General features: G+C 43.4%; 1 protein-coding gene across 1 annotated transcript in view; it reads left to right on the top strand.

Moving 5' to 3' along the window:
- Nucleotides 1–14,827, top strand: part of MAPK12 (mitogen-activated protein kinase 12) — a 51,480-nt gene that overhangs the window by 17,174 nt on the left and 19,479 nt on the right. Inside the window, exons 5-6 of the mRNA XM_082242473.1 lie at nt 9,677–9,706; nt 11,159–11,206. Coding sequence (XP_082098599.1) covers nt 9,677–9,706; nt 11,159–11,206 — 78 coding nt within the window. The remainder of the gene's footprint in view (nt 1–9,676; nt 9,707–11,158; nt 11,207–14,827) is intronic.

Below are 14,827 nucleotides of genomic sequence, written 5' to 3'. Positions count from 1 at the left end.
TTCCTTAGAATTACAGTTACTGCAGTTCGGCTGTGGAGACAGGCTTCTGAATACGGACCCTTAACAGATGGGTACCTAGAGCTGTATGAGTGTAGCCCCATAAAATAAATTCCATGTTCACCCATCAGCTGTTTGGAAGACATAGCACAGGAATGAATTTAGTCCTTAAAGGTAAAGGGACCCCTGACCATTAGGTTCAGTCGTGGATGACTCTGGGATTTGCGACGCTCATCTCGCTTTATTGCCTGAGGGAGCCAGCATACAGCTTCTGGGTCATGTGGCCAGCATGACTAAGCCGTTTCTGGCGAACCAGAGCAGTGCACGGCAACGCCGTTTACCTTCCCACCGGAGTGGTACCTATTTATCTACTTGCACTTTGTGCTTTCGAACTGCTAGGTTGGCAGGAGCAGGGACCGAGCAACGGGAGCTCACCCCGTCGTGGGGATTCGAACCACCAACCTTCAGATCAGCAAGTCCTAGACTCTGTGGTTTAACCCACAGAGCCACCCATGTCTCTGAATTTATCTTTATTCTTCCTCAACTGTTTCTTTTAGAGGTTGGTCATGGGCACTATTGGATCAATTGGCTGGCTCCTCCCCGCTTGACAGAAACATTATATTATTAATGACTTTTGATTCCATTGTGAAAGGACAGGGCCCAGTTTAAAATGCATGCTGTCTGATCTTATTACCATTTCATGCTTCAGAAAAAAAAGGTCTCGTCATAAGTGAAATGTGATTGCAGACTGCATCTTGACCTAGATTTATTGGCTAAAACCCAGGGTTCTTACTGCTGTATTTGTATCCATCCTGAGAGCATGAGAGCTGGCCTACAAAGTTTGAACAATCGAGTGAAAAGGACATGCCAAAAGAGAGGAAATGGGATGTTAATATTAATGGCAAATGGATTCCTTTAAAAAAAAAAAACCCATGTAAAAAAGACAACAAAGAGAAATGCTAGCAGGAAATGACAATAGTGAGGGATTAAGAATAAAGTGTGTCTTGTGAACAGATATACCCCTTAGTTTTGTTGGACTGTTGGCATATTCAATACCTTGAATCCAACTCAGTACTTCTGAGTCCAGATTTAGGCTGCAGTCCTGTATTTAATTTAAAAGGGTAAAGGGCCCCTCGATGTTTAAGTCCAGTCAAAGGAGACTATGGGGTTGTGGCGCTCATCTTGCTTTCAGACCTCAGTGTGACTGTTGAAGCCCTCCCCAAACCAGCAGTCGGGGAGTCCTCAATACTGCCTCTGAGACCAGCTGTGTCAGCTCAGGCAGGAAGACTGCTGGGCAGTAAACCACCAGAATCCCTAATCCATCCCAGTTGCCCAGGGCCAGGAACACATGTTCCCAACTGGACAGAGAGCTTCCCTGCCTCACAGAGTCTCTCACGTTTGTCTGAACCGGCCCATTATCTCAGTAAGAAATGAAGGCAGAAAAGCAGCACATAGCAAGAAGATAAAGTTATTCAGGCAGCCTAGAATATATATTTTTTAAGCATTTTAAGTTTCAGTGAGGCATCAGAGACGAAGGAATCACTATAAGGAAGGGGGAAATAAATAGTTTGTCTGGTTGCCACAATTCTTCTATACCCTGCAATAGAAATAGTTACAGGTAGGTAGCCGTGTTGGTCTGCCGTAGTCGAAAAAAATTCCTTCCAGTAGCACCTTAGAGACCAACTAAGTTTGTTATTGGTATGACCTTTCATGTGCATGCACACTTCTTCAGTTACCTGCAATAGAAATGATTGCCTTCATTGTTCATAGGGCAAGTTATTCATCCTCTGATGAAAACCCTATAGTGGCCTGCCTCTTACCAAAATATTTGTTTTCTTGTTTGGTGTAGATTACAAGTCTAGTTGCTATCTCCATTTGAATTCTAAATGTATCTTGGATCTATGCAGAATGTGCTAAATTGAGCAGAAGAAGCACTTAATTGTGCAGTTGTGCAAAACATGTCAAACAACCTTGCAAATGAAAAGAAAAAGAAAGGTCCTCTACTTTTCGTGACTAACCGAATAGACAAAAGTCCTCAGGACGCAATTCCCAACTAAGAGACGTTAACGCTTAACGTCTAGCTTTAAACACTTTTGTACTGCGTTTAGTTTTATTGGGAATATTTGCACCACATCAGAGCAGTGAAACGTGACCTGTACAGATGCTACTTCCAATTCTACTCTCACTGATCCAGATGTTTTCTGTATAGATTTACACGTCAGTGACTTTTTAAATCCACTTCACATGGAGGCATAGTGAGCTTGTAAAGTAGCCATTGGTTCCTTGCTTTCCACACACATCATTAAATGTCCAAACTGTTGTCTGGTTTTGTGTTCAACCTAAACAAACATAGTTATCTTGGGGGGAAATCAGTAAGGAGATTATCTACCTTGAGGGACATTTCTGTGCCTGAGCAGCAATCACACAAAGCCCACTTAACACTGTCCTTGATTCACCTTTGAGCTATTGTTTAGCTCAAAATGCTGTGTGTCCATTTCGGTTTTGACATGATTTCGCGGGAGGCTTATCAACTCGCATGCTGCTTTTGATTGCATGCAGTTGCTTCTTATCTCAGGCCTAGTTTGCATACCCCTCCTGGAAACAGCCCAAACCACCATGCACAAAACAAGAGCATTTAAGGCGGCAATTTACATCGCTGCTTCTCTGTGTGAATGAGTCCCAAATGCGGGCCCTGTGTTCTTGGTAAGAATAGCAAAGCAATATAGTCTCTCACTGTCGAATATAGCAATATAGTCTCTCACTGTCGAATTGTTTCCTCTGCACTTTTATCTCATGCATATTGGCTTGTAGCCTATGATAAGGAAGCGCATGGAAGGAAAGTTCCCTATTGCCTCCTTCCCATTTGCAGGTGGCGCTGTGGTCTAAGTCACTGAGCCTCTTGGGCTTGCCAATCACAAGGTCGGCAGTTCAAATCCCCGCGACAGGGTGAGCTCCCGTTGCTCTGTCCCAGCTCCTGCCAACCTAGCAGTTTGAAAGCACACCAGTGCAAGTAGATAAATAGGTACCACTGCGACAGGAAGGTAAGCAGCGTTTCCGTGCGCTCTGGTTTCTGACACGTTGTGCCAGAAACGGTTTAGTCCTGCTGGCCACAGGACCTGGAAAGCTGTCTGTGGACAAACACTGTCTCTCTCGGCCTGAAAGCAAGATGAGCACCGCAACCCCATAGTCACCTTTGACTGTACTTAACCGTCCAGGGGTCCTTTACCTTTTTGTTTTTACCAGTGAATCCTTCTACAATGCCTGGAGATGCTGGGAACCTTGCCTGAACAATGTGGAATGGTTTGCAGTGGGGAGGAACGCCCAAGAAACTTTCTTTCCATGTACATCCTTCAATTTAAGTTACCTTAGGATCCAAGCCCATTTTTGAACAATTTCCCCCTTCCCCAGCAGTCCCCATTAATACGCCCCATACAGTGGTACCTCGGGTTGCATACGCTTCAGGTTACATAAGCTTCAGGTTACAGACTCCGCTAACCCAGAAATAGTACCTCAGGTTAAGAACTTTGCTTCAGGATGAGAACAGAAATCGTGTGGCGTTGGTGCGGCGGCAGCAGGAGACCCCATTAGCTAAAGTGGTGCTTCAGGTTAAGAACAGTTTCAGGTTAAGAACGGACCTCCGGAACGAATTAAGTACTTAACCCGAGGTACCACTGTACCATGTTGTTCAGGTTTTGGTGTCAATGGGGAAGGGAGGAATAGGAATCTTTTTCCCACGTGAACTTTCTTAACTGTGCAAAACTCTGGGGAAGTTGAGGAGACTCTGCTACTTTGAAATGAAATGAGTGAGGCTTGCTTCGGCAGTAACCCGCAACTCTCGCTCCGAAGTGCAGTTCTTGGTTTGAACGTGGCTGTAAAGCAAACAGAGCTTGGATTCCTTAAGAATATTTACCTTCAAATCAACGAGAGAGTTGTGGATTGGTGCCTAAGCAGTCCTCACTCGTTTCAAACTGGCTTGTATTTTGTTGATTTCGAGCTCTATTGCTTAAAAGTCCAAGCTAAACGTTTGTTCAAAAATAAGTGCTTCTGGGCTTAGGTAGAATTAACTTCCTCGCAAATAAATGTGTTTAGGATTATAGACAGAACTTTCTCTGGGTATATTCACTGAGTGCAGATGTGTTTTATTAGTTCTGCATAACAGGGATATTTAGGAGAAAGCGTACCCTAATTGGAATGCATTTGTTTCTCAGAAGAGGGAGTTGGCTGCTGGCAGGAAATTCCTATTTTTTCCTGTTTCTTCTTAGGCCATTAGGATTCTCCAATTACTTAGAAGTATTTCCTTTGCAACTCTCTCCTGCTATATGACTCCATGAGCCCGTGATAAGATTTTTCTTCTGCTGCTGCCACTACAAAAGGTCTCTTTGATATGTTAGGGATATACACCCTTAATAGAACCTTAGAGGTTTGCCTAGGCCCCGGACAAGAGCCTCGAAGAAATAAAGATTAAGATAGACATGGCTGAATGTGGGGGGGGGGGACACTGAGCAGTAATTGCAAGCTGTATCGACAGCCATCTGTAAGGCAAAACCAGAAAAATAATCCAGGTAGAGAAGTATGTTACAGAAAATCTCACTGATAGTCTCTCTCATTTATTGTATTTTTCTCTGGTCTGCTTAGTCTTTCCATTGTATATGAGGTCAGGTATGGCGCAGGTAAAGATGCAGGTGCCACTTTTCAGGTGATGTATGGTGTGCTTGTGCTGACAATCACTGTAGGATTTGCAAAGGCAAAGGGCTTTGCTAGTACTTGACAACCAGCTGATCAACATCACCTGCAAAGACCTGTGTCGTTGCCTGCACTATTGTTATTGTTGTTGTTTGTTGTTGCTGTTGATATTTACCTGAAGTATACCTGAAGGAGCGTCTCCACCCCCATCGTTCAGCCAGTATACTGACGTCCAGCTCCGAGGGCTTCTGGTGGTTCCCTCACTGCAAAAAGTGAGGTTACAGGGAACCAGGCAGAGGGCCTTCTTGGTAGTGGCACCCGCCCTGTGGAATGCCCTCCCATCAGATGTCAAGGAAATAAGCAGCTATCTGACCTGTAGAAGACATCTGAAGGCAGCCCTGTTTAGGGAAGTTTTTAATGTTTGATGTTTTATCACTTTTTTATTATCCTTGTTAATATTCAGTTGGGAGCCGCCCAGAGTGGCTGGGGAAACCCAGCCAGATGGGTGGGGTATAAATAATAATAATAATAATAATAATAATAATAATAATAATAAAAAGTAATAACTATTATTATTACTATTATTTCAATTAATATACCACCCTTTATCAAGAGATCCCAGGGCGGTGTACAACATTAAAAACACATTACAGAACATCAATGACACAAACATAATAAAAAGCATACTGACAGACAGCCTAATAATAAAATAGTCGTTACAATAACAGTCCTCTTCTCCCACACTTTCCGAGGCCATAGATTATTTAATAGCCATAGGGCTAGGTAAACAGGAATGTTTTTGCCTGTCACCCAAAGACATGTAATGATGGTGCCAGGCAAGCCTCTTTGGGGAGAGTATTCCACAATCGGGGAGCCACTGCAGAAAAGGCCTGTTTCCCCACCACCACCTGCAAAACGTGGCCCATGGGGGTGGGGATGGTAAAGCACCAGTCCGCCAGCCAGATTCTTTCTTTTTCAATTTTTTGTATTGATTTCCCAAAATTTAAACAAACAAACAAACAAACATACATCTTAATTGTACTTAATCCAATCTTAGTAACATTATTAAGTGACTTCCTCAAATCCCCCTGGCTGAATATCGGTGTATATCATTGTAACAGTTTCCCAAAACCAGTTTTCTCATAAAATTAACTTAATCACTTAACATCTTTCTTTCTTTTCATTTTAACTTTAAACATGTTATTCTCTAACAGTACATATTTAAATCCTAAGCCTATCTGGTATTTGCAAAATTTTCCAGTTAAATTATCTTAACATATTTAACTAAATAATCTTTGAATTTCATCTCTTCCTCCTGGTAGTCCTCCTCCTTCTGGTCACGGACTCTTCCAGTCAGGTTGGTTAGCTCCAAAAAGTCAATCATCTTCACCTGCCATTCCTCCACTGTTAGGACTTTTTGTGGTTTCCAGTTCTTAGCTAACGAAATTCTAGCTGCAGTTGCGGCATACAAAAACAGTCTAACATCTTTCTTGGGCAATTCCAAACCTGTTATTCCAAGAAGAAAGGCCTCTGGTTTCTTAATAAATGTATATTTCAACATTTTTTTCAATTCATTATAAATCTTCTCCCACCTTGGGGCAGGTCCACCACATATGATAAAAAGTACCTTCTTTTTCTTTACAGTTCCGACATAAATTATCACTATTATGATATAGCTTTGCCAATTTTACAGGAGTAAAATCCACCAGCCAGATTCAGTCCCCAACCCTTGTTTTACTCTAAGAGAGAAACAGTGGTTGCCTTCACTTGTAAAGTTTGGCTTAGCATGTTACCTGAACTTGGGATCTTCGTTAAGGTATCTCCTCAGCCATGGTCTGTAGCCGTGGTTTGTCCTGTGATGAACGCTTGTGCTGAAGGAGGAGAGACCTTAACCGTGATCCAGAATTTGGATGACACGCTTGAGCTTAAGAAGCCAAGAGAGGACCAAAGTTGATTTGAGCTCCTCTCTTGGAGCAAACCTATTTGCATAGTCCCAGGAAGCCATTGGCTTTTTAAACAGTGCTAATTTGGAAGGCCATGGTTTCCTGTCTGTGTTGATATAGAAGAAGAGCGTCTGTTTGTGGCAAATAGATATCATACTTGGAGTTAGCTGTGCAAGGCTTTGTGGAGGGCAAGGCATGTTCTCACAGCACTGGGACTGGAAGACTGGCCCCTCCTTCAATTCTGTCTTCGGAGCATCTGTCTTAGCCACAAAATCTCTGCTCTATGGTAAATCTGGCAGCCTGAGAAAAAGTAAAGAAGACACGCAAAAGGTATTCTCTAGAGCTTCATACAGCTAGGATGATGGATTTTGTAGCATTCGGTCTTCCATCAGTTTTATTGTATATAGCCGAAGGCGACAGAGAATAAAAGGAAAGCTTTCCTCTAAAATCATACAACGTAACCTGTATCAGTTTACAACATAAAAAGAAATTTACAGCATTAAAAATTGAGATTGGAGTGCATTCACATGGCTGGAACGGAACTTCTTGGCTGCCAGCGAAATTTGGCTCCCGGGTGTGTAATATATAGATGTTTATCTGCTAGGGGTTCGACTTTCACTCCCTGTGCGGATCGACCTGGAAGCCAATTAAGAATTGGCGATACAAAAAAATCCCTCTGGGCGTTGTATACAGGGGGCAAATCAGCAGATAGTGTGTAATGTCTCCTACCTGATTGCATCTATATATGCGATCCATATGGGGCATTCCCCGCTATCTCCCTTTTAAATATGCTGAGGGTATCCTGTTGGAATCTTAGTTCTACAAAGGCCCTGTGTAGTTGTGGGAAGGTCAGAGTCTCAAGGCAACAGGGCCTTGAGTGATTGGTCTTAATTTGGGGGTACCAAGTAGAGTAATGGGCGGCAGTGATGGATGTTCTGCCTTGGTTGGCATCCTGGTCAAAAATCCAATTTCTAAGGTCACGTGGGCTAAGGGCTAAGAAGAAGAGTTTTGGATTTGATATCCGGCTTTATCACTACCTGAAGGAGTCTCAAAGCAGCTAACCATCTCCTTTCCCTTCCTCCCCCACAACAAACACTCTGTGATGTGAGTGAGGCTGAGAGACTTCAGAGAAGTGTGACTGGCCCAAGGTCACCCAGCAGCTGCATGTGAAGGAGCGGAGACGCGAACCCAGTTCACCAGATTATGAGTCTACTGCTCTTGACCACTACAGCACACTGACTACACAAGTAGTTCTCCATTTGAAGATTATAAGCCCTAACCTTCTCTTGGCATTTTTGTGCCCAGCCTTAGTAAGAGTATGATCATTGAAGGCATATAGCCTGCGCTAGTATCTCAGATAGGCTAGATCAGAATCAGGCATGCCCAAAGTCCATTTTAGGGGCCTAATTTGGCCCCCTGGCTGGTTTTACCCAGCCCCTGTGGCAGTTTATTTATTGGTGTCAAATCCTAAAGAAAGCTCCACAACTTCATTCTTAAAAAAAGCTCAACAACGTTCACTTCATCAAATTTAGCCCTCTTTGAAAAAAGTTTGGGCACCCCTGGGCTTGATCAATTCTGGCTGCAAGCGAGGGGAGGCCCAACTCAGCTCTGCCAGTGTCCCGCAGGGAAGTCCCCAAATCTGCCTCATAAATTTATTTTGTGGGACCTCTATTTCAGATTTAACACCAGTTCCCCATATCTCAGCCCCATAGAGCACTTGGATGATGATTTTAGAGGCAAAGCTCTTAATAGCTGGGTTGATTAGCTGCCCATTATTTGAATGGAAGAACCTATATAACTGTCCAGTAGAACGGCCAGATATTAGCTGAATTGCTTCCAGATGGGGTTTCCATGATGACTTCCCATCAATAAATAATCCTAGATATTTAAATCTGGGTACTTGCTCTAGGGTGTGACTGTCTAGAGTTCAACTGGACTTGGTAGTCCTCTTGCCAATGACCTTGGTTTTAACATAGTTAATTTTTAGATGCTCTTTTTTTTACACAGCTGACAAAATTTAACCTGCATCCTCCTGAGATTTTATTCTAAAACTAAATCATCGGCATAGAGCAGAATTGATGATTCCCAGGGGTGGGGGCGAAAAAGGAGGAGGGTGGCATTTCAGGGATGAGATTATTTATATAGTAATTAAGTAGGAAGGGTGATTTTGTAGCATTAAGCTGTGCAACTTTGGGTGATTAAAAGTAGAAAAAGAAAACATAATTAAACGAAGAAATCAACCTGAGCCCTCTCTTTTTCTTAGATCTTGACACGGCTTAAATTTATGCAATAAATTAGCAAATCCTGCTTTTCTTCTGTAAAGCTCAGAGCAATGACATCACGTCCTCCAGCCAGTTTAGCCACTGAACAGATGTAGGCATACTTAGGTTGATGCACTATATGCACCTTCAGATTGATCTTTGAGATTAATAATAATATATTTATACTCACACATCTGGCTGGGTTGCCCCAGCCACTCTGGGCAGCTTCCAACACATATAAAAATAATAATAAAACATCAAACATTAATAGCAACAATTTGATCCAATATAAAAAGTCACAATAACAATTATATACGTTGAAAACATTTCCTCTTATGATAGTCCTTATTCTATTTGGACAGCATGGTAAGTCAAACCTTGGTTTAGTGTAGCAGGACCAGAGCAGTTGGAGTCTCTTCCCAGGAGACCACACATTCATGCTAAGCCATGGTTTGGCTGAGTGTTACATGTGAACTCAGCCAATGACATTCTTGACTTAACATTTTTATATAAAGTAGCTCACTCACACTTTTTTATGTATTTGTAAAACTGAACAACTCACAGCTTTGAGAAGACTGTGGTTGGCAGGGGCAAAAATCATGTTGGAGCTCCTTGTAGGAGTCATGAAATATAAATGTGATTAATAAAGTAAACTTTACTTGCAGGCAAAATCAGTCGTAGTTTCTAGTTTCCGTTGATCAGAATTTAAAGTCATATAGCTTCACAAACCTTTTCCGTGTGATCTATGTTTATCAATGTCCGATAAATAAAGTGCAATTTTGTTTTTTGCAGTATATCCACTCGTCAGGCATAATTCATCGGGTAAGTAAAGAATCTCATTTCTGGGTTGCTGTTTTTCTGTCCTGTAGTTTTAGATGGCTCTCTCACAGAAGCAAGCCAAAGGCATGAGAATGATTTAAGAAACAAACACCTAGTGGGTCAGCGCAATGTTAACTTAACGTTTGCCTTGGTCCTGATTACAAAATCTGTTCCGCAACTGCTAAAATGAAAGGATTGTTTCCAATGAACAAAATACAATTAATGGGTTGCATCCCAAGTCAGCCTTTAGAGTACAGCCACTGAAATCCATGGGACTTAAGCTAATCATGAGCAACTTAAGTTCCACTGCTTTCAGTGGGTCTACTCTAAGCATGGCTAATTCCAGAACCAACCCCTTGACAGTTACATCCATTAGAGGGGGAAAGGTTCACACATATTCACATGCTATTTTTCATCCTATCGATGGTAAGAAGAAGAAAAACTACAAAGAAGAACTGTTTTATTATGTGGTTTTAATAATTAGGACCTAGGAACAGGTATCTGCTATGACTAGGAAAATACGCATTGCTTGTTCCGTAGATATCTGATATGTTTTGGCTTCTTCTGTATGTTCTTAAAATACTATTTAAAACGCCAAGCTTTTGTAGCTAAATCAGAAATTATTGCCATTTTAGAGTAAGTATCACAATGTGGGGAGTGATATTCCTGTTCTTAAGTACCAGGAGAGCTCACTGTGCGTAGGTGGTTTCTTGGGTTTGCTCAGTGGAAGTGTTATAATAAATTATAAGTGTGCAGCCTTGTATTATAAAATAAAAGGCGCCTAAGTTGAACCTGTGTCATTAACCTAGGCATTTCAGGCCTAGAATAGCATTAGTCCTAGATTAGATCTAGGTTTGATGTGCCCTGACCCTGTATCCTGTATACAGGATAAGGCTGTTTTCCGGATATGTGACAATTTCCACTTCAAGTTCTGACACTATCAGAAATCAAGAAATAAATAAAAATAAATAATGTCCAGTAGCACCTTAGAGACCAACTAAGTTTGTTTTCGGTATGAGCTTTCTTGTGCACGCAAACTTCTTCAGATACACTGAAAGAGAAGTCACCAGAACCTTATATATAGTGAGAGGGTGGGGAGGGGTATTACTCAGAAGGGTGGTGGGAATGGGTGATTCAGACCAGGTCTCCATGGTTTTAAGTTTGGTAATAAGTTGTAATTCAGCAACTGAATAGAGACATTGGATTCTTATCTCATTATACATGATAAAGCTATCTTTGGCCATCTCATCCCTTGCTTTTTCCTGTAAGACCAACTGCAGTCGTTAACAGTCGTCAACAGGTCTACCACACCTATCTGGCCAATCACCCATTCCCCACCCTGCCCTAAACAATGTCCTCCATTGAAAGAAGTACTGGTTTTTGTTTTTATTTTAAATGCGTTCTTCCTGAAGAGAATTTCATCTCAGATTTCTTTGTTTTTAAATATATTTGTAGGACTTAAAACCTGGAAATCTAGCAGTAAACGAAGACTGTGAACTGAAGGTAAGAAATTTGAACACTTTGGGCTTACAGAAGTATAGATATAGAAATGGATGTGGGGGGATTTGATAGTTGGACCTTGGAACTAATGTGATAGGAGCCTTTCAAAAGGAGGGTGGCGCAGGGTAGTACAGTGGTACCTCGGGTTAAGAACTTAAATTGCTCTAGAGGTACAGTGGTGCACCACAAGACGAATGCCTCGCAAGGCGAAAAACTCGCTAGACGAAAGGGTTTTCCGTTTTTTGAGTCGCTTCGCAAGACGAATTTCCCTATGGGCTTGCTTCGCAAGACGAAACGTCTTGCGAGTTTGTTTCCTTTTTCTTAAAGCCGCTAAGCCGTTAATAGCCGCTAAGCCATTAACAGCCGCTAAGCCACTAATAGCCGCTAAGCCACTAATAGGGTTGCTTCGCAAGACGAAAAAACCGTAAGACGAAGAGACTCGCGGAACGGATTAATTTCGTCTTGCGAGGCACCACTGTACGTTCTTAACCTGAAACTGTTCTTAAACCTGAAGCACCACTTTAGCTAATGGGGCCTCCCGCTGCCGGAGCACAATTTCTGTTCTCATCCTGAAGCAAAGTTCTTAACCTGAGGTACTATTTCTGGGTTAGTGGAGTCTGAAGCCTGAAGCGTCTGTAACCTGAAGCGTCTGTAACCCGAGGTACCACTGTATATAATTATTTTGTGGTAGTTCCTTTGAATGTCTTCTGAAGTTATAGAATAATGGCAGTGTTTGGGTCATAAGTTCACAAGGGTTGGCAGAAATGAGTTAAGCAAGCCAAGAAACAGGTTGCTTAACTCTGGTTACCCATTTCATCCCATCCAGGAAACTAGTTGACAGGTTTGATATAGCCAGTGTATTGAGCCACCGTTTGAAGTTTAATACAGCGGAACCTCAGTTGTTGAACGTAATCAGTTCCGGAAGACTATTTGACTTCCAAAACGTTCGACAACCAAGGCGCAAAGGGCTGTCAGCAATTTCAATGGCGAAAATTGAGAAACACGCCTCGGAAGCCGTTCAACTTCTGAGGCACGTTCAAAAATGGAAGCAATTACTTCCAGGTTTTCAGTGTCCGAGTTCCAAAGCATTCAGCTTCTGAGACGCATTCAGCTTCTGAGACGCTAAAAAACAAAAGGTTCCACTGTACCATGGTGTGTTCCGAAGCTATTAACCATAGCTTCCCAGATCAGAAATTATAATTAACTGAGAACTTTACAGCTTTGCCTCCTCACATGAAGGGCTCTGTGTGCGCCCACAAGGCCTGTTCATATCTTGGCTTATTAAATCGAGATACGATTGTCCAAACTAGCCCAGTGTGTCTTGAAGCCTGAAATAACATAATTCATAATTACTGGCTAAGGTAAGCTTGCTTGCACCATAGGCAATTAGCTGCTTTTTTTAGAGGGCCACGCACGACGGGTTTCATTGGTAATTATTGGATGCTGCGAGGTTCATTGTTTATAAGAGGAATGCAGAGCTGAGCATTTGCTTGTGTGGAATAAACTTTGCCAGAGGTACTTTACTAAGCTGCATGAAATAATAAGCAGGAATTGCAGTGCTACTGGATTGAGGTAGTGTCATTAAAGTGCCAAGAAGAAAATCTATATATATTTTTTGAACCAACTGGAAATGCTCTTACTTCAACATTCTTACTGTCTTTCCAAAACTAAAATTGCTCGTTCTGTGCATGCAGTTGGGTTATTTCCCTTGCAGCAAAAGCTCTTGAGCCAATCACCTCAGCGTGGTTGTTGACGCCCTCCCAAAACCAGCAGTCAGGGAGTCCTCAATATCGCCTTTGAGACCGGCTGCGTCAGCTCAGGCAGGAAGACTGCTAGGCAGCAAGATGGGCAGTAAACCAGCAGAATCCCTAATCCATCCCAGTTGCCCAGGGCCAGGACCACATGTTCCCAGCTGGACAGAGAGCCTGGAGGGAGAGAAAGAGAGACCAAAGCAACTTGACTTCCTATGTTGATGCTGCACTGAGTGGGCACAGCTGGGTGAAACCAACTTCCTCCTGCTCACCTACCCAGGTCTCAGTGATGCAAACCAGATTGGCTTCCTCATTCATAATCAGATAATGGATAAGGCAAGTCTTACTCAGAGCCAACTTGGCATTCAGCTACAGCAGCCACAGACCTGAGGGCTGGTTGATCAACGGTAAAGGACTCCTGGACAGTTAAGTCCAGTCAAAGGCGACTATGGGGTTGCGGTGCTCATCTCGCTTTCAGGCTGAGGGAGCTGGTTTTGTCCTCGGACAACTTTCTGGGTCATGTGGCCAGCATGACTAAACCACTTCTGGTGCAACCGGACACCATGACAGAAGCCAGAGCGCACGGGAACGCCATTTACCTTCCCGCCGCAGCGGTACCTATTTATCTACTTGCACTGGCATGCTTTCAAACTGCTAGGTTGGCAGGAGCTGAGACAGAGCAATGGGAGCTCACCCCGTCGTGGGGATTCAAACCGCTGACTTCTAATCGACAAGCCCAAGAGGCTCAGTGGTTTAGACCACAGTGCCACCCGCACCCCTGAGGGCTGGCTGATAGGACAGGCGCAGTTCTCCAGGTTGGAAGAGGGTCTGACACACAGCACAATCACTAACTGCTTGTCCCATGTGCCCCTTACCCATCCTGCCCCACCTCTCACACCACTGCAACTGGGGCCCCCACTGCTCTCCCCAGCTCCTCCCGGACACATGCAAACCCCATGTAAATTTAAAACAGTTAAAACAATTGTAGCATTGGCCCTGTCTCTGCTTTGTAGCTGATGCTGCAGCCAGGAGATGTAGACTGGCTGCAGGTGCAGAGGTCAAAGAGGTCAAAGCTGCTCTCAGCTGCTAGCACTGGCTTGCCTAATGGTGAAAAGCTCAGCTGGTGCAAGACTAGCAGGGAGTGGGTAGCTGTAGATCAGGGATCGGCAAGGTTTACCGGCCATGGGCCAAATCACTCCCACAGAGATCATCCGTGGGCCGGACTGGCGCAGCGTGACACCGAAAATCACACCTGCGCAGAAGCGATTTTCAGCATCTGGACATGCGCAGACACAATTTCTGCTATATGCACAGGTACAATTTTCGGCACCGCTTGACAAGTCCCCACACTGCACTGCTCCGGTTTAGCGCAGTGCTCGGGGGACTTGCCAAGTGGGCGGCTCAGGGGCTGGTAAAATGGTTTTTGTGTGCCGCATCTGGCCCACGGGCCGCACGTTGCCGACTCCTGCTGTAGATGGTGCGGGGATTGGAAGTCTCTCCTCTTACTCTCTCCTGCTTGTCTCCTCGCCACAAACAGCAGTCACTTGGTTCCTGGATCTTTGAACTGCCGAGCTACATTTTGTATTCTATTAGAGCTAAAGGGAGTGTTGGGTATAAAAATATTTGTATTGGAACGCTGGGAAGCTGCAGCAGCAGCAGCAAAAAAAACCAAGCCCATAACCTGAAGACGATCAAACCCTTCCAAGCACACTGCTGAGTTGTGGCATTAATAGAATGGCATTGACTATGTAATTGCAACTTTCTCGATAAAATAATAGGTTTAAGTTAAAAGGGAAGTGGGAAAAGAGTGATTTGATCCGACTGGTGTGTTAAGTATTGCTGCCTTTTATCATTCAATCGTTCAAAAAAACAA

This window comes from Podarcis vaucheri (assembly GCF_965113315.1).
Source record: "Podarcis vaucheri genome assembly, contig: SUPER_10_unloc_1, whole genome shotgun sequence".
Classification (NCBI taxonomy): Eukaryota; Metazoa; Chordata; class Lepidosauria; order Squamata; family Lacertidae; genus Podarcis; species Podarcis vaucheri.
The sequence above is the reverse complement of the archived record's forward strand: the minus strand, read 5'-3'. Positions and strand labels throughout refer to the sequence as shown.